This window comes from Manacus candei, unplaced genomic scaffold, assembly GCF_025592945.1.
Source record: "Manacus candei isolate 608988 ecotype Guabito, Panama unplaced genomic scaffold, ASM2559294v1 h1tg000106l, whole genome shotgun sequence".
Lineage (NCBI taxonomy): Eukaryota > Metazoa > Chordata > Aves > Passeriformes > Pipridae > Manacus > Manacus candei.
Window position 1 is genome coordinate 521,452 of NW_026138154.1, and position 22,352 is coordinate 543,803.

At 46.3% G+C, this 22,352-nt stretch overlaps 1 protein-coding gene and 1 long non-coding RNA gene across 12 annotated transcripts in view; one reads left to right on the forward strand and one right to left on the reverse strand.

The window, feature by feature from the left end:
* Nucleotides 1-22,352, reverse strand: part of CRTC1 (CREB regulated transcription coactivator 1) — a 46,316-nt gene that overhangs the window by 6,171 nt on the left and 17,793 nt on the right. The window contains exons 3-14 of one of the 11 annotated variants that reach the window (XM_051769356.1): nt 21,078-21,125; nt 18,269-18,406; nt 17,060-17,121; nt 16,237-16,331; nt 14,892-14,977; nt 14,411-14,454; nt 13,351-13,571; nt 10,580-10,719; nt 9,476-9,727; nt 7,316-7,417; nt 2,841-2,927; nt 961-1,213 (exon numbers count right to left, since the gene is read on the reverse strand). In XM_051769356.1, coding sequence (XP_051625316.1) covers nt 961-1,213; nt 2,841-2,927; nt 7,316-7,417; nt 9,476-9,727; nt 10,580-10,719; nt 13,351-13,571; nt 14,411-14,454; nt 14,892-14,977; nt 16,237-16,331; nt 17,060-17,121; nt 18,269-18,406; nt 21,078-21,125 — 1,528 coding nt within the window. The remainder of the gene's footprint in view (nt 1-960; nt 1,214-2,840; nt 2,928-7,315; nt 7,418-9,475; nt 9,728-10,579; nt 10,720-13,350; nt 13,572-14,410; nt 14,455-14,891; nt 14,978-16,236; nt 16,332-17,059; nt 17,122-18,268; nt 18,407-21,077; nt 21,126-22,352) is intronic. The other 10 variants (XM_051769357.1, XM_051769359.1, XM_051769360.1 and 7 more) reach the window with 10 other exon arrangements.
* On the forward strand, nt 3,263-3,802 carry LOC127461506 (uncharacterized). Its single transcript, XR_007900098.1, has 3 exons — nt 3,263-3,395; nt 3,446-3,470; nt 3,674-3,802. It is a non-coding gene; the product is annotated as an uncharacterized LOC127461506 (long non-coding RNA).

The window sequence follows — 22,352 nt, forward strand, 5'->3', positions numbered from 1 at the left end:
TCCTCATCCCACGAGGGACAATCTCATCACACCAGGACCATCCTCCTCACATGAGGGATATCCACCTTCCTTCCCATCTGGATGAATTACAAGCTCCTCACAGCTTCCCCAAACCATCAGAACGACCAAACACAAAGCAAAATTCCTGCCTGCATGTCTGGTGTCTCTTTCCTCTCCCTCGAGTTTAGGAGGAACAACCTTAATTTCCATGATTCCAAACAGCAATGCCTGGCTGCAGCACGGACTGAGCCAACAGTTGTCCCTGTGTCCCTGTGCAGGGATTGTTTCCAAAATCCAACTGTGACCAGATTCACCACCATATGTGACACTCTGACCTGAGCCTGTCCCACGTTCCCTCTTCACTCTGCCCATGGGACAGGTGATCTCTGTGCTGAAGGAAACCTGGATCATGGAATCATGGAATATCCTGAGCTGGAAGGGACCCTCAAGGACCATCCAGTCCAACCCCTGGCCCTGCCCAGACACCCCAACAATCCCACCCTGTCCCTCAGAGCGTTGTCCAAACCCTCCTGGAGCTCTGGCAGCCTTGGGGCCGTGCCCACTGCCCTGGGGAGCCTGGGCAGTGCCCCCCAACCACCCTGTGGGGGAAGAACCTTTCCCTGAGATCCATCCCAAGCCCCCTGGCACAGCTCCAGCCCTTCCCTGGGTCCTGTCCCTGCTCACAGAGAGCAGAGCTTGGAGCTGCCCCTTGGGAGAAGCCGCAGCCCCCCAGGAGTCTCCCCTCAGCTCCAGCTGAACCAACCCAGTGCCCTCAGCTGCTCCTCAGCCCCTTCCCAGCTCCCTGTCCCTCCTCTGGAATCCTCCAGCAGCTTGAGATCCTCGTGGAGTCCAAAGAGCCCTCAGGACTCGAGGTGAGGCCGCTCCAGCCCGGAGCAGAGCAGGATCACCCTCTCCCTCCCCCCCAGCTCCAGCAGGATGACATTCCAGGCCGAGCTGTACCTGTCAGGATGATGTTGGGGATGTTCCCGTGGCTGGAGTAGTTGAGCTGCTGCGAGTCCTGGAGGCTGCCGTGGCTGCCCGTCAGTCCCATCATGGCAGCCTGGGAGTAGTTGAGGGTGGAGCAGGGGCTGTAGAGGCTGTTGGAGCTGATGGCGTTCTCGATCATGTTGAACTGCTCCAGCTGCACACCAAGGGCACAAAGGGAAGTGTCACTCCCGGCCCTCGGGAATTGCGGCCAAACGACTCGACAAGGCTCGAGGACGGGACGTGACGTGAGAGAGAGAGAGAGAGAGAGAGAGAGACAGGCAAACAAATTCATCTTTAGCTTCCCCTGCTCAAAAGAGGGGCTGTTTGCACGGAGCTTTCCGGAATGTGTCCTGCCCAATTCGGAGGAGGGGGGGAGGAGGGATGGGAAAAGCAAACTGGGGCGGGGGGTGTTGGAAGAACGAAACAAAAGGGAGTTTTTGATGGGAAATGAACGGAATCCACGCTCTGCCTGAGGGCTCTGCCCACCAGCATTCCCTCTGGGAACACAGCCCAGGTTCATTATTCCAGAGTTTACTCAATCCATGCCCTGCTTGGCCAAACCAAGAGCAATTTTTGGGCCCCAGGAGTGGGTTACTTGCAAATTCAGGAGTTAATCTTGTTCCCACCTCCAAGTGAACCCTTTCCCAGTTGCAGCTGTGGCCAGAGATGGGCAACTTCAAACAGGGCTTTCCATTATTTTAATTTTGCATTATGTTTATATTTTCATTATGTTTATATTTGCATTATGTTTATATTTGCATTATGTTCATAAATTTTCAGGATTCAAAATTTTTCAAAAATTATTTTCACTACTTAAAAAAATTTTTTTTTTTGGCCCTTTTCAAATTTATTTCCGTTATTTTCAAATGTACTTTCTGTTCTTTTTTCCTCTTTCAGATTTAATTATTTTTCCTTTTTAAAAATTTTCATCGTTTCAAAATTTCTTTTCACTTTTTCTTTTTTAAAATGGATTTTTTTTAAAATGTCATTTATTTTTCCTTTTCAAAACTTTTCATCGTTTTCAAAATTTCTTTTCACTCTTTTTCTTAGGACAGATTTTTTAAAAAAAAATTTCATTATTTTTCCTTTCTAAAAATTCTCATAGTTTCAAAATTTCTTTTCACTCTTTTTCTTTTTTTATAATGTTTTCTTTTAAAAAAAATTTCATTATTTTTCCTTTCTAAAAATTCTCATAGTTTCAAAATTTCATTCTTTTTCTAAAATGGATTTTTTAAAAAAAAATTTCATTATTTTTCCTTTCTAAAAATTCTCATAGTTTCAAAATTTCTTTTCACTTTTTCTTTTTTAAAATGGATTTTTTTTAAAAAAAATTTCATTATTTTTCCTTTCTAAAAATTCTCATAGTTTCAAAATTTCTTTTCACTCTTTTTCTTTTTTTAAAATGGATTTTTTTTTAAAATTTCATTATTTTTCCTTTCTAAAAATTCTCATAATTTTAAAATTTCACTTTTTCTTTTTTAAAATGGATTTTTTTTAAAAAAAATTTCCTCTCATTATTTTTCCTTCGAAAAGTCGATTTTTATAGTTTTTATTTTTAAATCTTGGCCATTTAAATTGTTTTAATTGATTTTTATTCCTTTTCAATGCAAAGCTTGGAGGAACAACTTTACAACCACCTGCAGCTACGAGGGGCGAGGGGGAGGAAAAGGGGGTGTGTGTGTGGGGGAGAAACCAAACAAACAAAAAAAGAAACTCCTGAGTGTCAGAAACCAAAAAGAACAGAAGGAAAACTCCACGTGGACAGAACGTGCTGCGACACAGAATAATCAGGAATTAATTGATCTTAATTTGAAGGTGGAAGAGGCCGCTGGGGCCGAGATGAATTTGCTCACCTGGTGGGAGAGGGCATTAGCCTGCCTAGCTGTCATCTGCTGCTCATAATAGGAGTCCCCAAAAACACTGCCCAGCATGGAAGAATGCTGAAAACAAAACAAGAGGCTTTATGGCGCAAACCCCCCACGGCTCCTCCGGCACCAGCGGAGCTCCAGGACATCCAGGGAGCAGCAGGAATGCCCTGGCACAGGCAGGGAACCCCAGCAGCTCCTCCCTGAGCACGGACAACACGGAGAACTCGGGGGTTATGGACACACACACACGGGGAGGCACAGAGTTAACTCGGGGGCTTGGGGTTTTTGGGGGATTTGGGGGGAGAAATGTCACACTGGGGCATCGAAGAGAGCCCAGGTGGGGCTGGGCTGGGGCTGCAAGGACAAGCGGCGTGGGTTAAAGTCATTTTACAGGAGCAGGAGAGGTGAGGAGGAAGCCCAGGGAAGCGTGGGATGGGCAAGAATTCCAGGAGGAATTCCTCAGCCTTCCTAAAGTCACCGTCCCCTCCAGCACCACAAGGGTTTAGCATAATTGTCCATCACTTATCAGTTGTTCTAAAGGTGACCAAGGATTCATCAATTAAAAGTGATCAAGGATTCATCAATTAAAGGTGACCAAGAATTCATCAATTAAAGGTGACCAAGAATTCATACATTATTTTAAGGGTGACCGAGAATTCACCAAGTGTTCTAAAAGTGTCCAAGAATTCATCAATTGTTCTAAAAGTGACCAAAATTCATCAATTGTTCTAAAAGTGACCAAAATTCATCAATTAAAAGTGACCAAGAATTCACTGATTGTTCTAAAGGTCACCAAGAATTCATCAATTATTCTAAAGGTGACCAAGGATTCATCAATTAAAGGTGACCAAGAATTCATCAATTAAAGGTGACCAAGAATTCATCAGTGATTCTAAGGGTGATCAAGAATTCATAAATTGTTCTAAAAGTGTCCAAGAATTCATAAATTGTTCTAAAAGTGTCTAAGAATTCATCAGTTGTTCTAAAGGTGACCAAAAATTCATAAATTATTCTAAGGGTGACCAAAAATTCATAAACTGTTCTAAAAGTGTCCAAGAATTCATCAGTTGTTTGAAAGGTGACTGAGAACGTGAGGACAGTGATTTAATACTATGGAATACTGTCCCCCCAAAAAAAATGCCAGATAGAAAAGAAGTCAGAGATCACTTCTTTAAAATTTACAAACTCTGACATTCCAGCTGGAAAAAAAAATCCATCTATTGGCAAGGAGAATGTCTATTAAAGATAATTTGCGTGGAGAGATTGTCTCAGTCCTGAGGTGGAAATTCAACTGCTGATTTATTTTATTTACATGTTAAAAGCAGAAGGCTACAAATTTCCTCCTTAAAAACCTGAGCAGGATGGGAACAAACACCTGAAGGGATCAAACAACCAAAGGGATCAAACACCAGAAGGGATCAAACACCAGAAGAGATCAAACAACCACAAGAGCCACGTTAGAGCTGATAAGAGAAAAAGCAAAGCACTACTTAAATCAATTTATTTCAAGAAAAATTTGGGGGTTTTAACCCACTGAGCCCTTATTTGCTGCCCTGTCATGCCTGGATCAACTATCCCAATTCCATCTTATCCAACCTGCTCCATCTGTTACTCCTGAAAAACCCGGAGTCAGAACCCAGAGCTCGCTCAGGCGAGTGGATCAGGACCAGAACTCTGCGATGGAGTGGCAGGAACAGCACCAGCACTGTGGGGTCAGGGGATCAATGAGGTTGGAAAAGGCCTCTGAGATCATCAAATCCAACCTCTGGGTTATAATCACTTCTAAGGACAAAGCTGAATTTTGGGATGTCACCGGCTCGACGTGAAGCAAGAGCAGCACCAGAAATCCAGTTGCTATCCGAGAGCTCCAAAGAGGATCGAGGTATTTTTTTCCCTTTAAACCCCTGTCCTTTCATTTCCCAGGAGCTTTCCAGAAGTGCAGGGCAAACCCTAAAACCTCTGTGTTTCACTAAGCACCGTTCCCATCCTAAAAAACTCTGGGGAAGGTGAAAAACAATCAACAGGAGAGCAAGGCCGTGTCTGTGCAAGTCCGGGTCAGTAACTCCTAACAAAACACTGGATTTGCTCCTCGTGTGAAGTGTGCTCAGATACTACAGCTGCAAGCACCAGAATTCCCAAGGGAAACCCGCTGGAAATGTCATTGTTTCAACACTTCAGAGCCTTGGAATAACTTATCCACAGCTCCGGGAAGAACAGCGGGAACGCTGGGCCGAGGGTTCTGCCTGCAGGGGATCCCCCGGGGTTAATGCCGTGGGCACTGCAAGGAAAAACCAGCCCCCTGGCTGGAATGAGCCACTCCAAAAATACCTACCACGTTCTCCAGGTCAGAGGCACTAGAGCAGGAGGGTTTGGGAGCAGGAGCAGGATGCTGGGGGTGAGGGGAGGGCAGAGGAGGAGGAACTGAGGCGTTGGGGATGGGAAGCCATGCAAACACAGAGCTGGGGCTGCAGGCAGAGCTTTCCAGTCCCTGGCTGGACACACACACACACACACACACTGCTGGAACATGGGAGCAAAGGATTTGGAGAGGTGGGAAGATGAAGGAGAAGCTCAGGTGAATGAACCAGGTGTGATCCGAAGGAAAACCCGGGGTTCGGGGTTTAAAGGATTCCCCTCGTAACATCAGAAGGGTGGAACCCAAAATTCCTGGGAGAAAGAGCAGCACCTACTTCATCCCACTCCTTACACTCGTTCCCTTACACTGGGGCACCCCCAAACCCAGCTTGGGTTTAATTTCCTGCTGCTGGCAGGTAAAAATCCCCCTTCAGAGGATCCCCAAACTGTGACTTCCACACAGGACACGTGGATGTGTGAGGAGATACTCACAGGAAGGAAGACCAGCTCTTCCACAACGGGAATATTCTCCTGCTTGGAAGGGTTCTGCCTTCCCTCTGGGCAGGTTAAAGGATCCTGGCACCTGGGAGCTGCCACAACCAACCCCAATCTGCCCTCCAAACTGGTTTCTCTTCCCCCATTGCTTCTCTCCACCTTTAAATATTTCTGACCATCACCAGTCATTGCTGGAGGCAGCAAAGCCATCTTGGTTTTAATTTAGGAAAAAGAAAGGATTCTGTGGGTATTTAAGAGGCCAGTACTAGAGTATCAATAAATCCCCTTCCTTGCTCTCAGAGTTGTGGTGTCTCACTTGAAAAGAGCAAAACTTAAGGAAGATTTTATAGGATAAAACAGCCCCAGCAGGAAAAATTACAGCCCAGTGTGTGTCCCACTTGCTGCACTTTGCACCGACCAGAGGCAACAAGTCTGGGAACTAAACCAAGACAGAGTTATGGAGATGTCAAGGGGGAAAGAAAATCAACCTAAAAATCCAAATTGGATGTGCTGCCCACGTGAGAACTGAGTTTGCAGCAGCAGTGGCAGCAGCTCTGCCCCACAGGACAGCCTGAGGGTTAAATGTGGGGTTTGGAGCCACACAGGGACACAGCAGAACTCACAGAAGCAGAAGAAGAGAGAGGCTAAGAAGCAATTAAGCCAGGCTTGAGGAAATCCAGTCAGTCCTGACACTCAGCTCTAGGTCTGAGCTTACCAGTGACCTGAGCCTGGCTCAGGAGAGAGGGAGCTTCTGCTTTGGAACCATGAAGGGGCAACACTGACTCAGAAAGGATCCTCCTTACAGCCTTCAACGTTAAATGATGGGACAGAAAATGTATTTTCAGACTCCTGGGGTGCTCTGGAAGAACTCCCTGCACCTTGTTTCTGCAGGTGGGATTCTGCAGGGCAGTTATTCCAGCAGCACCAGTATGGAAAAATGCACTTTCTTACACTGGGGCAGCCCCAAACCCTGCTTGTTTTTAACTTCTTGCTGCTGGCAGGTAAAAATCCCCCTTCAGAGGATCACACACCCCCTCAAGCTATGACTTTCATACAGGACATGTGGATCTGTGAGCAGATACACACAGAGGAAGGAAAACCAGCTGGCAGGCAAGGGAGAGAGTGGTAACCCATTCCTTGCCAGCCACAAGGTACAGCTGCTTATTTGGGGAGCATTTTCTCCAGTGTTTTCCTTCACAGGGTGTGTTCCCACATTAAAAAGGTCCTGCTGCAAACAGATTTGGCCACACCAGGGAGATTTAGTGCTCCAGGAGGCACTGGAGTCCCCCTCTGCCCTCCCACCCTTACCCATCAGCTCCCCGCCACGATCCTGGGAATTGAAAAGATTCTCCCTGGAGGTTCTGTCCATGGAACAGCCCAAAGAAACCCCACAAACCAGTCCTTCAAGCAGCAGTTTTGTCCCATAAGAAAAAGGCAATTCAGCAGCTATTTGAAAACCTCTGGCCCTGAATGGAAGTGCAGCCGGGATGAGGCGTCGGAGATGCATGAGGAGCACACGGAGTCACAGTGAGACAACCACGGGGCAGTGATGGAGAGACTGGGCTAAAACACACACAAAGCAAGGCCTGTGGAAGCACAGAGTCCCTTACTTGAGGGGAGCTGCCAGGAGAGAAGCCTTGATTGGAGACAGGAGAGGTGGGAGACTGGTTGGCTGGGGAGCCAGCATTACTGCGGTACTGCTGGAGTGAGGCCTACAAAGGACACAGAGTTAAACAGCGTGGCACTGAGGGAGGCCTGCAAAAATCACACACTCCTGGCAAATCCAGTGGGGAGGAATCACCCTCTTCAGCAGTCTGGGCTGTGGAGGAAGGCAGGATTACCGTGGATAACGCCCCAAAAAGGGAGAGAGCTCAGGGGACAGCGTGGCAGGGGCTGTCTGAGCTGTGGGCAAGCACAACTGGGGGAGATTTCCTCCCTGGGCTCAGTTATGCTCAATTTAAAAAAAAAAAACAAACATAAAAAAATCAGGTCAGCCAAGGATTTAGGGCAAAGAAGTCTCGAAAGCTGGGAATAATTCAAAAAGAATGTCATTTATTCTTCAGTTCCACTGCCATGCCCACATGTGTGCTCACCCTGCTCTGGGATCCTGCTCTGCCCCGAGCTGAAGAGCCCAGGGGTGTTCTGAAGATTGAGGGGCAGGTGACAAACCTGTTTGACACACCTGGGGTGTCCCCCTGCAAGGTGGGATCCCCCCAAACTCCACTGCACCCCAGGACACTGGCTGGGAATTCCCCCTGTGTTTTGCAGCTTTGTATTAGTGACTTTTACACTGAGACGTGTTTTCAAAGATTTACCTTTTTCTCTCCATCATTAAAACCCTAGATTTGAACAAATTAATAACATTAAGGGCATTTAAATAATGCTGTACTAATTAACATCAACAGCAGCACAGCTCTCCTCACTCTACTTCCTCACAAATTAAAGATGATTGAGGAAAACCTGCAATCCAGTAAATTTAATCAGCTGCTTTGCAGTGTGGGAAGACACTGCACTTGCAGTGGTTTTGACACCAAATTCTGTAAATCTCTAGAAAATATCCTTCTGTTCTGCACTGCCACTTGCAGACTGCAAGCAGCCACCCAAACTACAAAGGAATTTCAACTCTGCTTTACAAAAGCTGGGTAGAAGTTGCCAGTGGGGCTGTGACAGCTCAGCTTTTTGGTTAAACTGCCTTTAAATCTGTTTGCTTGGGAATTATTTCGGTTGCTTTAAAAGATATAAGCACAGCACCCTAAAAGTTAAGGTCATAAAGAGGTTTAGGATGAGGAAAGCAACACAGAAAGCAAAGGATGAAATCAGAACTGGCTGTACTGGTACTACATGAGGATTAGAACCAAAACACTGGGACATATTTTGAGTGGGAATCCTTTCCACTGCTGGATTGTCCTTCCCTCTTCCCCTTCCAGTCCTGAAAGGGAAGCAGCTGCTCTCAAGAAGGATTTATCAGCACAAACTGTCAAAAATTTCACCCCCAAAGGAAACCCCACAACCCAGTGACAGATCAATAAACAATGATCTCTTCTCCTTCTCCAACCAACTCCTGTCACTGCAGCACTGCCAGGACACCACAGGTGGGACAACCAGGATCCTACACGGGGCAGAAGGAGCAGGAGGAGCTGGGACATCCCTCCCTCCCTGATCCTGGCTCTGCATTTGGGATTTTCAGCTGCTGAGACAGAACATTTCCCAACAGCCCATGGGAAAATGAGCAAGAAAAGGGATCTGCCCATAAATGGATGCCCAGGCACACTCCATGTCTTCTGGGCACTGAGGGCAGCCACAAATCCCATTCTGGAAGGTAATAAGGGGTGCCCTAAAATTCCTTAAAATCAAAGGGTTTCTGTGAAAACATCTGGTTCTTGATAACTTTTGGAATAACATTTCCCAAACGTTCTTTGGATTGGAAAATGCTTGTTGGCAGGTTTTTTTTCCCAAGGCTCTGTGGGCTCTGTGGGTACCTTGAACACCCTGAAAATCTCCCACAGCAACAGCCCAGCCAGGTGTAAAATAAAGGCTGATGTATTTAAGCTGCTCTAATCCAAACCTGGAATTGCAAGGGACAAATGGCCACTCTGAGAGCACATCAAACCCTCATTTTCCTCTAGGAATTTCCACTCCACGTGTCGTTCAAACCCTGCCTGAAATGATGCTCATCACGGGCTCAGGATTATCTGAGCTGCCCAGGCTGATCCCTGCCCCTGCCCTGCTCCCTGCCAGCTTTTCCCAAGGCAAGCTGCTCCCAAACTTACCGAGTTGATGTCTATCCCCATGGAGGGCTGGCTCTGGCTCCCCGGAGGCGACTGGGGGATGGTGGAAGGTACCGTGACGGAGAGAGGGGGGAGCTGAGGGCCCCTCTGCAGCCCCGAGCTCGGCAGGATCGGGGGGTTCTGGGGCAGGGAACTGGCCACTGGGGGCTGCTGCTGCTGCTGGGAACTCGTCTGGGTGAAAAAGGGGTACGGGGGAAGCTGCTGCTCCAGGGACAATGCATCCATAGCCACGGCCTGGGAAAGGAGGAGGAGGATCAGCCACGCTGGAGGGATTCCCCTTCACACTCAGAGAACCAAAACAGCCTCATTTTGCATTTTAAAAACGTTGCTTTTCACAGTTCAGAAACCTGGTCTAGTGGGAGGTGTCCCTGCCCATGGCAGGGGGTGAAACTGGATGAGCTTTAAGGTCTTTTCCAACCCAAACCATCCTCTAAGTCTATAATTCAAAAGACTCAGTATCACCCCCAATAAACAGACTACAATAAACAGTCTGTACAATAAACAGACACTTTAAAAGCCCAGTTGAATCTTGAGCTCAGAAATCACTGAGGGCAGTCACAGAGACACACTCAGGTTTAAAAAGTTAATCGAGGTTTTCTCATGAACTGGGGAAATGTCTTTCAAATTTCACAGCTGACTTTGGGACAACACTGTCACTGATACCTGTCCCAACAGGGGGGTTTTACCACAGTACTAGAAAAGAGAAAGCAAAATCTCCCTTTTTGAGGCTCTGAATTAAGGAACACTTTTAAAGAAGGAAATTACAGAACAAGAGACATGAAATTCAGAGAATCCCAGAATGGTTTGGGTGGGAAGGGATGTTAAAGATCATGGAGTTCTGTGGGCAGGGACACCTTCCACCAGCCCAGGTTGCTCCAAATCCCATCCAACCCGGCCTTGAACACTTCCAGGGATGGAGCAGCCCCAGTTTCTCTGCCCAACCTGTGCCAGGGCCTCCCCACCCTCAGAGTGGGGAATTTTTTCCCGCTATCCCACCTAACCCCCCTCTCTGTCAGTTTGAGGCTGTGCAGAGCAAAACAACGGATCTGGGAGGAAACCAACTCCAACCCTGCCACGAGGTCCTACCTGAGTGATGGGTGACAGAGGGGAGAGCGTGGGGGACATTTGCTGGGACTGTGGTCGCCTGGAGTCCGCGCCCAAGGACAGGGGGCTCACGGTGGGCGGGCGGTGCTGCTGGGAAGGGGCCGGCGTCGTCGTCATTCCTGCTGGGAATGAGCACACTGGCTTGAACAGGAACACAGCAACCCTTTACTGATATTGTACCACAGGTAATCACCTCAGTGATGGCTTGAGTGACCAACAAATGGCCTGAGTGACCAGCAAACAGCCTGAGCGCACTCCACACAAAGCGCTGGACGTGTCCAGGCCGATGGGCCCGGAGCTCGTTGGGTGATTTGTAATTAATTTGCTCGGGCTCGAGAGCGTCAGGATGAGAGGAAGATCCCTGTGGTTTATCCTGGACCGAAGCCAGGCCCAGGTTCGTGCACAGATGACTTGGAAGAGGAAGAGGCAGAGCGGCCTCGGCGCTTCCAGGCTCCGCAGGGATCGTCCTCACACACCCCGGGCCCGGGAAAAGCAGGTTCTGCTCTGTTTGTACAGGCTCAGGCTCTGGGAATGACACCACAGATCATGGAGCCACGCTAATCAGAGGGCACTTGAGATATTATAAAAGCAAACACCTCTTTAATGGAAAAAGCAGAAGAAAAACTGGTTATGCAGGAAGAGCTCCGTTTCGAATGGCACAGCGCAGGAAATATCCATCCCACTCCCAAGAGCCACGACCTAGCAGGGGGTAGGGACAAACAACTGAAATATCCCAATTTTGTTCAAATCAAGACAAAAATCTGGAAGTTTAGAAACCTCCTCTATTTTCTGCCTCAGCCCAGAGCAACCGAGTCACCCCGGGAAGTGATTCCAGGACAGTGGGGCGAGCGAGCTGCTCCTCCCGGAGCCGCCAGAAAGGAGGGATTCACGGAGAGCCTCAGAGCTCCCAGGCACTTGGCAAAGGTTCCAGGCTTCCAGGCAGGATGCCAGGGAGCCAGGAAGTCCGGGCTGCCAAGGAGCCAGCAGGCAAGAGTGGCTCCAAACGTGAGGCTGTGTTTGCAAACCCCAACATCACCTCCCGGAACGTGCCCGTGAACCGGCGCCGAACCAACCCCCTGGGGTGGCACAAAGGGGCAGGTCTGAGGGGACACCACGAGTGTTTGCTGCCTCACCTTCTGCCAGGGCTGCTCAGGATGTGCCTGGGCAGGGCACAGGGTTCAAAAAGGCCTGACTGAGGTTTCCTGCTTAAGAGCAGCGAGGGAAGTTTGGACAAATCAGTTGAGAAAGCACGGAACGCTGAGCACGGCGGTGCCCGAGCTGTGGGATGGGCTCCAGAGAGAAGCAGGAATATCTTGAATTTGTTATGTCTTTTCAAAGCAACTGCAGACTTACTAGTTGGGTTTTGCACCATTTAACTTTGCTAAATGTGGGTACAGCAAAAAATTTAGTGACTCTGGTCTAATTCCTGATTTCTGCTGGAGTGACGGCCCATCCCTGGAACAGCCACTTTTGAGACCAAAAAACTTGTTCAAGGATGCTGAAATCCCCTGAGCCACTCTGCCCTCAAATGGTTAAACCCCCTTCTTGCTTCATTCTCAAACTTACCTGCTCAGTCATTAACCTGATTACAATAATTTCCTTTTCCCAACGTAGGAGAGCATTGTCAAGTGGGAAAGGGAATCCTGCCCAGCACAGGAAATCAACTTGTATTTTTGGATACAATGCCTCATTTCTATTCTAGGAATCAACAGACTGCAACTGTCACTGACAATAAAAAAATTCAACCCTCTTCACAATTATTTGGAGTATAAACCAGTGAAATGATTTCAAAAATAATAATCAATAAATTGCCTATAAAGTTAACTAGTCCTGAAATGACCATCCCTGTGAATATTCTACGTTGCCAACAAGGCAAATAATGTTTGTTTGTGGGGTTTTAAAAAATCAAATTATCCATCTTGCCAAAGTCCTAAAAAACCCCAACAAACACAACTCAGGTTCACTTGGAGTTATTTCCCAAAGCCCTGAATATTCAGGATGTTTTCAGAACTCAAAGCAGTTCAAGCTCACAAAAAATTAGCACACCTTGGAAAGGCTCCACATTATTCCTGCCTGCCCAAAGGAGAAGATTTGGCTGCAGAGGAAGCAAACAATGTTCTCTCCCCAAGAGAATCCTCAACGTTTAAAAAATGCCATTTTAAAGGGAGGGGAATGAAAGGGCTGCTGAGGATGTTCCCATGACACAGGGGTTGTTGGGGTTCAGTACAATTAAATACAAGAGAGGAACTCTTGTAGTATATATTAAAATTAATATATTAAACTCTTGTTTTAGATATTAATAAATAAATAGATAGATAGATAGATAGATAGATAGATAGATAGATAGATAGATAAAACTCCCCCCCTCCAAAAAAACCCAAAAAACTCAAACAAAACCCCAAAACAAAATAAAACCCAAACCTAACAAAACAAATAAAAATAAAACAAAGGAAAAAAAAGCACCACAAAAAAACCCACCCACACAAACAAAAAGAAAACAAAACTTCAAAAGAAACCCAAAAATTTGGGTACCAAGAACGTGAGAGAAACGTCCTATAATAAACACAGCTCTCTCACTTTGTTTTTTTTGGACATATAAAACCTGTTTCTGAAGAAAAGCCAATCAGCAGTGAGGTGTAATTAACTCTCAGAAGAAACAGGAATATCCTAGGATGAAAATTCCCTCGTTTCAGCCCCAAAATTCAGGTGCCACCTCCCGGCCAAGAGCCCGGCGGGGGGAGCGATGACCTCACCCTGACTGGCAGTGCTGATGCCCAGGTGAGTCAGGTTGGCAGCAAGATTTCCCGTGCTGTTGGAGCTGCTGAGGGCTGGGAATGTGGATTCCTCGGGATCCAGCGGCGTGGGCAGCGGGGAGGGGAAGTGGATGTTGGTCAGGTCGGGCAGGGACCCGCCCGTGTTGTGCGTGGCAGGAATCAGGGCTGTAGTGTTCTCCTGGTCGGCTGAGGGGAAGATGCTGGGTCAGGGAGAGAGGGGAAAGGAAGAAAAGACACATTCAGTTGAAATTGCAGCTTTCCAAGGGGGTTTTTACAGAGAAAATTCCAGAGGTAAGGCTGGGTGTTGGAGGACAAGCAGCCACAAAGGGGTCGCTTGCAAAGGGTCTCGTCCCACATCCAGAGCAGGGCTGGAGCAGGGAAGGGCTTCCCAGGGAACCCCAAGGCAAAAGGATATTCAGTATACAATATTCAATATAAAATATTCAACATAAAATATTCAATATAAAATATTCAATATACACTATTCAATATAAAATATTCAATATACACTATTCAATATAAAATATTCAATATAAAATATTCAATATACAATATTTAATATAAACTATTCAATATAAAATATTCAATATAAAATATTCAATATAAAATATCCAACATAAAATATTCAATATACAATATTCAATATAAAATATTTAATATACAATATTCAATATAAACTATTCAATATAAACTATTCAATATACACTATTCTATATACACTATTCTATATACAATATTCAATATATAATATTCAATAAACACTATTCAATATACACTATTCAATATACACTATTAAATATACACTATTCAATATACAATATTCAATATATAATATGCAATAAACACTATTGAATATACACTATTGAATATACACTATTCAATATAAAATATTCAATATACACTATTCAATATACACTATTCAATATAAAATATTCAATATACAATATTCAATGTACAATATTCGATATATAATATTTTTTCTTAGGAAGATCTCAGTGCTCTTCAAAAAAGAAGAAAAAAAAAATTGCTCAGGACTTACTTGATTCCTGGAACTTCACATGATTTAGGTCTGGATGACCCAGTCTAAAAGAGAAGGAAGAGAGTTTTTAAAGGCACAGAAGGAAGAGAGTTTTAAAGGCACAGAAGGAAGAGAGTTTTAAAGGCAAAGATACTGCTGGAAGTGAATGTTCAGGATATATTTCAATTCAAAAGGTTTAATTTGATACATTTCTAGAGGAGAGCTGTTCTGCACAAGAGCTCTGTGAAGCTCTTAGAAGATATTTATCACCTTTTTTTGCTTTATTGTCCCAACAAATCTTAAATTTCAAGATTTTTCTCCTGATGAAATCAATCACACATAAATACCTAAAAATGCCTTTCTGGTCTATTGCTTATGATTTGTTTCTAAACACAACATTTAATCTCAAATCTCTTCAAGTGGTGACAATATTTCAAGCATTCATTTACCTCAGTATGTTTAGAAAATAATATTTCTACATTTCCAAGGGTGCAATTCCCACCTTTTTAGTGTCCCAGCCTTGCTTGGAGAGGGTTTTGTCTGCATCTGAGGTGCCTTCCTCCATTCCAGGGACAGTCAGCAACAAAACTAAAACAGGACAACAACAACAACAACAAAAAAAATCATAGAATTAATAATCAATAACATGAAGCTTCTCGGGAAGACATTTTCAGACTGGAAATGTAACCATTTGAAAAATGCTGAAGAATTATCAGCGAGTTTGAAACTCATTAAAAAAACAAAGACACCAGGAAGCAGAAGAGACTCAAATTGTGTTTAATTAACTAATTAATCAGTGAGACATTATCAGCTTTAAAAATAATACTTTACAAGACTTCTGGTCTCCAGTTTAGTCTGCTAAGGCTAAAGATCTAAATGGATCTAAATGGATTCCACTTGGATTTAAATGGAAGGGAGTGTTTGGGGCCTGGTTTTTGCATTCTGCACGAGTGATTTCCACCTGGGACACCTCATGGGCAGCCAAGAGGACAATTCCAGGGGGGAACAATCCAATCCATCCCCCCTGGGAGAGAGAAACACGATAAAGCTGCTGCTTCTCCACATTCCAAGGCCATTTCTTGGTTCAAACAAGGTGACAAAGAACCACCAGAAGGAGCCCAGAGGGAGAGATGAATCCACAGGAACGTTTCACACCGGCAGCCACAAACCCATATTTAGGGAATACTGTTGAACAGGACCATTTTTCCATGTTTTCCAGCTCCAGGAGCACACAGAAGAGCCACAGCACAGCCAGTTTGTGCTGCATGTTCATCCTTGTTGAAGGATTAAACTTCCCCACAGAGATTCCAGAGCTTCCCACAGAACCAGGGGATTGTTAAGGCTGGAAAAGACCTTTGGGATGCTCAAGTGCTGCCGTGTCTCCCGAGCTGGAGCAGGCTCAGGGCCCAGCAGAGGGCACCAGAAGTGTGGTGCTCCAGCCTGGAGCTGGGAATGTCCTCAGTGCTGTTGGGAAGTGCTGCCTCCCAGGGGATGTTCCCTGGGGAAGCCTCGCTCCCTCCCGGTGTTGTATCCCTGAGTGAACTGCTGGGATCCCTGTGCTGGCTCTGGAAGGGACTCCAAACCTTTGGTGGCACTGGGAGCACTCACCAACCCAGGGAGAAGGGTCAGAATAACACCATTTGGGGCTCAGGGGAATGTTCTCGCTTAGTTTTGTACCATTTTTCTCTGGATTTCAGCCCCCACAAAGGTCATTATGATCCCTCACTCCAATTCCAGTGTCACGGATCCAGGGAGCAGCAGCAGATCCGTGTTTCCCAATCCCCCCTGGGAGATCATGGGAATGCTCTGGATGGCAGAAATACCTGTATCCATTTTTCCCTGTTTACCTCTTTTCTGCTGCATGTCCTGGGACCCTCCAGAGAAGGATTCCTGCTGAGCTGGAGTCATGGTGCTCTGGTGCAAGGCAGAATCGGAATTTGTCCTGAAAACAAAACAAAAAAAAAGGCAAAACCCACGATATTTTTATTGCCAGCTGCTCTAAATAAAAGAATTTAAATCTCTCAGATCAAGGCAACCAGCTCAGTAAAACCTGAACACTCTGCATTAAAAACCAAAAATCTACATATGGCACATCCCAGGGACGATTTCCTTGTGAAACAATCAATTTGCAGGACAAATTTGAAGTTTGAAGAGCCATTGTTTCAATAAAGGGATTGAGAGGGATACAGGATAATTTGATTGCCCTCGTCAGAAAAGAATTTCCTCAGCTTTGTTAAGGTCATGCAGGATCAAATAATGCCCTTTCTGAGCAGAAAGCTGTTTATACAGACTTTGGTTACAGTTTGAAAAACAACTGTCCCTGTTTGGCAGGGAGGGAAAATGAGAGGTTTGGGATGCAGGGACACTGTGGAAATGGGAATGTCCATGGGCATCACACCTCTGGTGATGAACCAGCCCTCAGCTGTGAATGCAGGGCAACAAGTCACAACTCAACAACTCCAGGCTGTGCCTTGGAATATCGAGGCTGACCTTGGAAAAGCTGACACACCTTAATTTCAAAGAGGGTCATCCACAAGGAGCACAAGCAAAGGAAAACCCCATTTCTGGGTTGAGAAAGGCACCCCAGCTCGTGCTGGGGGGAATGGTGAAGGTGTGGAGGTGCTGCAGGGTCAGGGAACAGCCCGAACACGCGCCCGAGGTGCCACCAACCTTCTCCAGCTCGTGTCTGACGGAGGGGACAGGTACACTGTTCCATAGGGACAGCTGTCCACGTGATCCTGGAGTTAAGGGGAACAACAGCACTTCCTCACTGAAGCAGGAGGCCCACTGGAAATCTTTTCCTAGGAATAATTCCAATTAGCCTGTCAGAAGGCACCGAGCTCCAGGGAGAAAAGCGAGCAGATGCCCCGAGGGGAACTTTAAAAACACTCCAACCAAAGGATTACGTGGATTGTTGTGATGTTTGAGCAGCAAGAGAATCGTCCTCCTTTCCTGCAGATCCAACTGCTCCCTGGGCAGCCACCAGCCCCTACTCCCCCATTCCCACATCCCCTCCAGCCCCATCAACCCAACCCCACGGTGGCACATTTTAAGGCCGTCAGGAATAATCAGCTAATTGGTGTTCCCACGTGGCAAGAAGAAACATCGCTGGGCAAATGCCAAGGGGATGAATCAACCTGCAATCAAATGCACAACCAACTGCAAAAATTATCCCGGGCTGGATTTACTCGGATCCAAAGGGGAATTCTGCTTCCCTGAGCTGGGCGGGACTTTTCAGAGAATCAGGGAATGGTTTGGGTTGGGAGTAGATGATCTGTGTCCTTCTCATGTTGGGGGCCACAAAGCTGGTGAACTTGTGGAGGGTGCCCTCTATCCCCCTGCCCATGTCACCAACAAAGACGTGGAACACCCCAAAACCCCGAGGGAGACACCCACTGCTGGTCCCACTGAGCCACCGACTGCAGCTCTGGGAGCGTGGCCATCCAGGGAATTCCTTACCCACTGACAGGGCCATCCATCACATCCATGACTCTCCAGTTTGGAGGCAAGGATATCACGTGGGACACTGCCAAAAGCTTGGCACAGGTCCAGGGAGACGATGGCAGTGACCCCATCACAGGAGGCTGCAGAATTGGGCAGGATTTGCCCCCAGGGAAGCCCTTGCTGGCTGCCACCAACCCAGCAAAGGATCCCAATCCCCCCCAGCCCCGTGTGCAGGATCATCCCCACTCAGAGCTGAGGAAACAGGGAAAGGGAAACACTCCCTTTAGGTACTTCTAGCCCAGGCCACAGCTCAGGAGAAGAGGTGACACCGACAGGGACGGGAACGACTGGCCCAGGTGAGGAGGTGAAGGAGGAAGGAGGGAACTGTGGGACTGGAAGCAGTGATGTCATTGGGAGTCCTGCCCCAAAGGATATCTGTCTTCCATGTTTATCCACGGAGAGGGGCCGGCGGTGGGGGGAGCCCAGGCGGTTCCTGTCCCGGTACACTCTGTCCACCAGCCCGTGGTGCCGGGTCGTCCTGCTCGTGTCCAACCCCGACGACTGGAACGGAGTCTGGGGGAGACACAGCAAGTCAGGAATGGGAAAATCCACACACAGGCTGCCCAGAACCCACTCGGGGTGTGTGCAAGGCTGTGATGTTCTGAGGAATCACACTCACACAAGATCTGGACAAGTGTCATCACGGCAACGTTCCCCTCCGTGGTTGGAAGGATGCCCAAGGCTGTCCTTCCAGAGGGGGACCATGCTGGACCTGCCCTCTCCTAGATCAGCTCTCACGCCTCCCTATCCCTAAAACCCCCCCGTGTGAGGGTGGCAGGGGGCTGCCAGCTGTGTCCACATGCCCTGGGTGCAGCATGCAGGGTGCATCCAGAAGGAACATGCCGACCCCACGGGCAGGAGACGCAGGAAGGAGACGCGCGGCGAGTCCGACATTCCGAACGCGCCGCCTGCTCTCGGGGCTTCCTTTCACCCCTCCCTCTGGGAATTATTTGAAGGGGACACTGAGAGAATGAAAATTAAAAGAAAAGCAGTTTCCTTCCTCCTCTGTCTAGAAAAAAGTGACGGTGTCTGGTATTTCCGAGGTGACTCTCGGCTCCCTCCGGGACCCGGGGTGGGACGGTCCCACCTGGGCTCTTATCAGTGGAGACCTGCCAGCAAATATTTCAGAGGATGAGGACAGCAGAGAAAGGACAAGGGAAGATGAATTCCCAGGTTAAACTGGAAAACTCCCACATTTTCCAAAGCCCTTCCCTGCATATACCTGGGGGGGGGCAAAGGAAGTACCGAGGGGTCGATCTGCGCTCGTCCTCCACCGGCAATTTATGGGTCTCTGAGGGGGGAAAAAAAAAAACAAACCTCCCCAGTTTTCCACTCCTTGCCAATGTGAACAGCTTTGCTGAGTCCCTCAACACCATCTGTTTGGAAATCCAAAATTTCCTCCTCCTCCATTCAGGTGCTGCACGTGCCAAATGCACTGTCCTGTCTGCCAAGCCATGGAACCATCTGGCTCCCACATTCAGCTCTTCTGGTTTTGCTTTTTTTTCCTTTTTTTTTTTTTTATTCCAAGTGTCAGCTTTGGCTGTTTGAAACGATTCTTTTCCAAAAAAGCTTTACATTTATTTTTAAAAGCTTTGTTTGGAGTAACTTCTTAACGAGCCTTTCTGCTCCTCTGAACCCTTTTTCTCCTCACCCTCTCTGCACACACAGCCTGTGTTAACAGAAAGGGATGCAGAGCGGTTGTGGTGTTTATTTTTTCATTTCAAGGCCAACACTTTCTGTGCAGCAGAATATTTAAGTCAACCTGGGGCTGGAAAGGAGCACAGTGAGTTTTTAAAGCACTCTCAGCCCTCAGGATCAGACTTTTTGCTTCCTCGTACAAAGGCTGAGAAATCTCAAGCAGAATCTCAATTTTTTAAGTCATTCCAAATAAAACACAGTGGTTTAATCTAGTTCTGTCCCTGCACAGAACTGGGAATATTTCTAATCCCAAGCCAACAAAAGGTCTCCAGCTCCTCCTTGCACTGTTGCCACAGCCCTGCGAGCCCAAAAGGCAGCAAAATTTGCAAAGACGTGCTTGGAAGGTCAACAGGAAAAGCAATTTCCTTGTCAGTGGTCTCACCACGGTGCTGCTAAAAAAAGGAGCAGGCAGCCCAAAGCACACACGGAATGCAGCCCTCACCTGGAATTTAAAAGGAAGCCAATGCACAGGAGACAAAAAATTGAAGGTAAAAATAGTTATTTCTTGTGTTTTGCCTTTTTTTTTGGCACAACCCCCTTATTAAAAACCCAGCAAAAGTCTCATTTGAGTGCAGCAGTGGAATAAATAAACATGGAGTGTGTTCCAGCTACAGTTTATAGGGTGAGGAACCTGGGGGCAGTGGTGCCCTCTGGCTTTCCAGGAGCAAAGATCCCAAGTGAATCCCTGACTCAGGGAAACAGAAAACACTTCTGGATGTCACCTGCAACAGGTCTGGCTTCCCATAAAACTGTCCTAAACCAGGACAACGTTCCCTGATTAAAATCCCAACCCCAGCAGGGCAAGAGATGTTTAACTGTAATTTAAAAAGTGGATTTAAAAAAAAAAAATAAACAAAAACAAAAAACAGATCTGAGCATCGATTTTATTGGGAAAACAAAGGAGCAGAAGTGTTTCACTTCCCTGGAAAACATTAAAGGGTTTGAGACCAGACCCCAAAACCCCACAAACCATCCAAAAAAGCAGGTAAATACAGACAGGAAGGAAAAAGCTCCGAGCTCTACAACAGTGTCCTTTTGGGATTGATCAGGACTTCAGGAATGGACCCAAGGAGGTGGATGAGGGGGAAGGAGGAGCGGGGGGACCTACAACAGTTCATATTCCAGAGCCTCCCAGTGCCAAGCAGGATTTGGGAACTCATTCCCCACGGCCTTTCACACATGCACATGCTCAGAGCTCGCTGAACCCCCAGGCCAAGCCTGTGTGCCCCAAGGGAATCCCAGGGAATCAATCACAGGGAATCAATCCCAGGGCAGCAAGGCCAGGGAGGGAGCCCAGCTGGGAATTCTGATGCATGTTCCAGACTGGGATGCACGGCCAGACCCCAGATTGGGGTGCCAGGGCAGGGCTCCTGCCAGAGAGAGAGATGCTGTGCAGGGCAGTGGGGCTGTGCTGAAATACGTATCCACCTGGGCAAACAGGGCCAGTCCTAAATACGTATTTGCACAAACCTAAATGCTTGTTTACCAAAGAGACAGGAACTGCTCCAAAGGCTTCTGCCAGAGCTCCGTTGGGCTGTAAATCAAAGAACCAACATGCTCAGACACCAACGCTCCCACAGCAGACACAACAAACCGCTCTCAGGCTCTTCGCCTCGGAATTCTTCTTTTTAACTTAAAAAAATAATAGAAAAAAAAATCTCCAGTGTTTTTAACTTCACGTTTGGGGAAAAGCCCGGGAAGAACTCACCACTCATGGTTGGTGTTGTTGCTTCTCACTGTTTGTTATCAGGGACAACATAAATTTTGGATTTTTTTCTCTGTGTGTATGTGTGTGTGAAAAGTCTATAAATCCTTGGAGTTTGGTATTTTTTCTATATATGTGTGTGTGTGAAAAAAAATCTCTAAACCCCTGGAGTTTTGTATTTTTTCTATGTGTGTGTGAAAAAAATCTCTAAACTCCTGGAGTTTTGTATTTTTTCTATGTGTGTAAAAAAAATCTCTAAACCTCTGGAGTTTTGTATTTTTTCTATGTGTGTAAAAAAAATCTCTAAACCCCTGGAGTTTTGTATTTTTTCTATGTGTGTAAAAAAAATCTCTAAACCCCTGGAGTTTTGTATTTTTTCTATGTGTGTAAAAAAAATCTCTAAACCCCTGGAGTTTTGTATTTTTTCAATGTGTGTGTGAAAAAAAATCTATAAACCCCTGGAGTTTTGTATTTTTTCTATGTGTGTGTGTGAAAAATCCCTAAATCCCTGGAGTTTTGTATTTTTTCTATGTGTGTAAAAAAAATCTCTAAAACCCTGGAGTTTTGTATTTTTTCTATATGTGTAAAAAAAATCTCTAAACCCCTGGAGTTTTGTATTTTTTCTATGTGAGTGTGTTAAAAAAAATACCTAAACCTCTGGAATTTTGTATTTTTTCTATATGTGTGTGTGTGTGAAAAATCTCTAAACTCCTGGAGTTTTGTATTTTTTCTATGTGTGTGTGTGTGAAAAAAATCTCTAAAATCCTGGAGTTTTGTATTTTTTCTATGTGTGTGTGAAAAAAAAAAACCTCTAAACTCCTGGAGTTTTGTTTGTGTGTCCTCCTCCAGTCATTGGGAAATTTGGGGATATTCCCTTTGTCAGTTCAGGAGTAAAACAGTCTATGCAGTAACCACCAGAAAAGCACTGAAATGCTATTTCAGAAATACTGAAATACTGTTGCTTAAAAGGAACAGGAACTCTGAACCTCCCTAACAAGGAGTTAAAGGGAAAATCTTGGAAGAGAGATGTGGAGTAACCCCAAGGACTTCACTCCA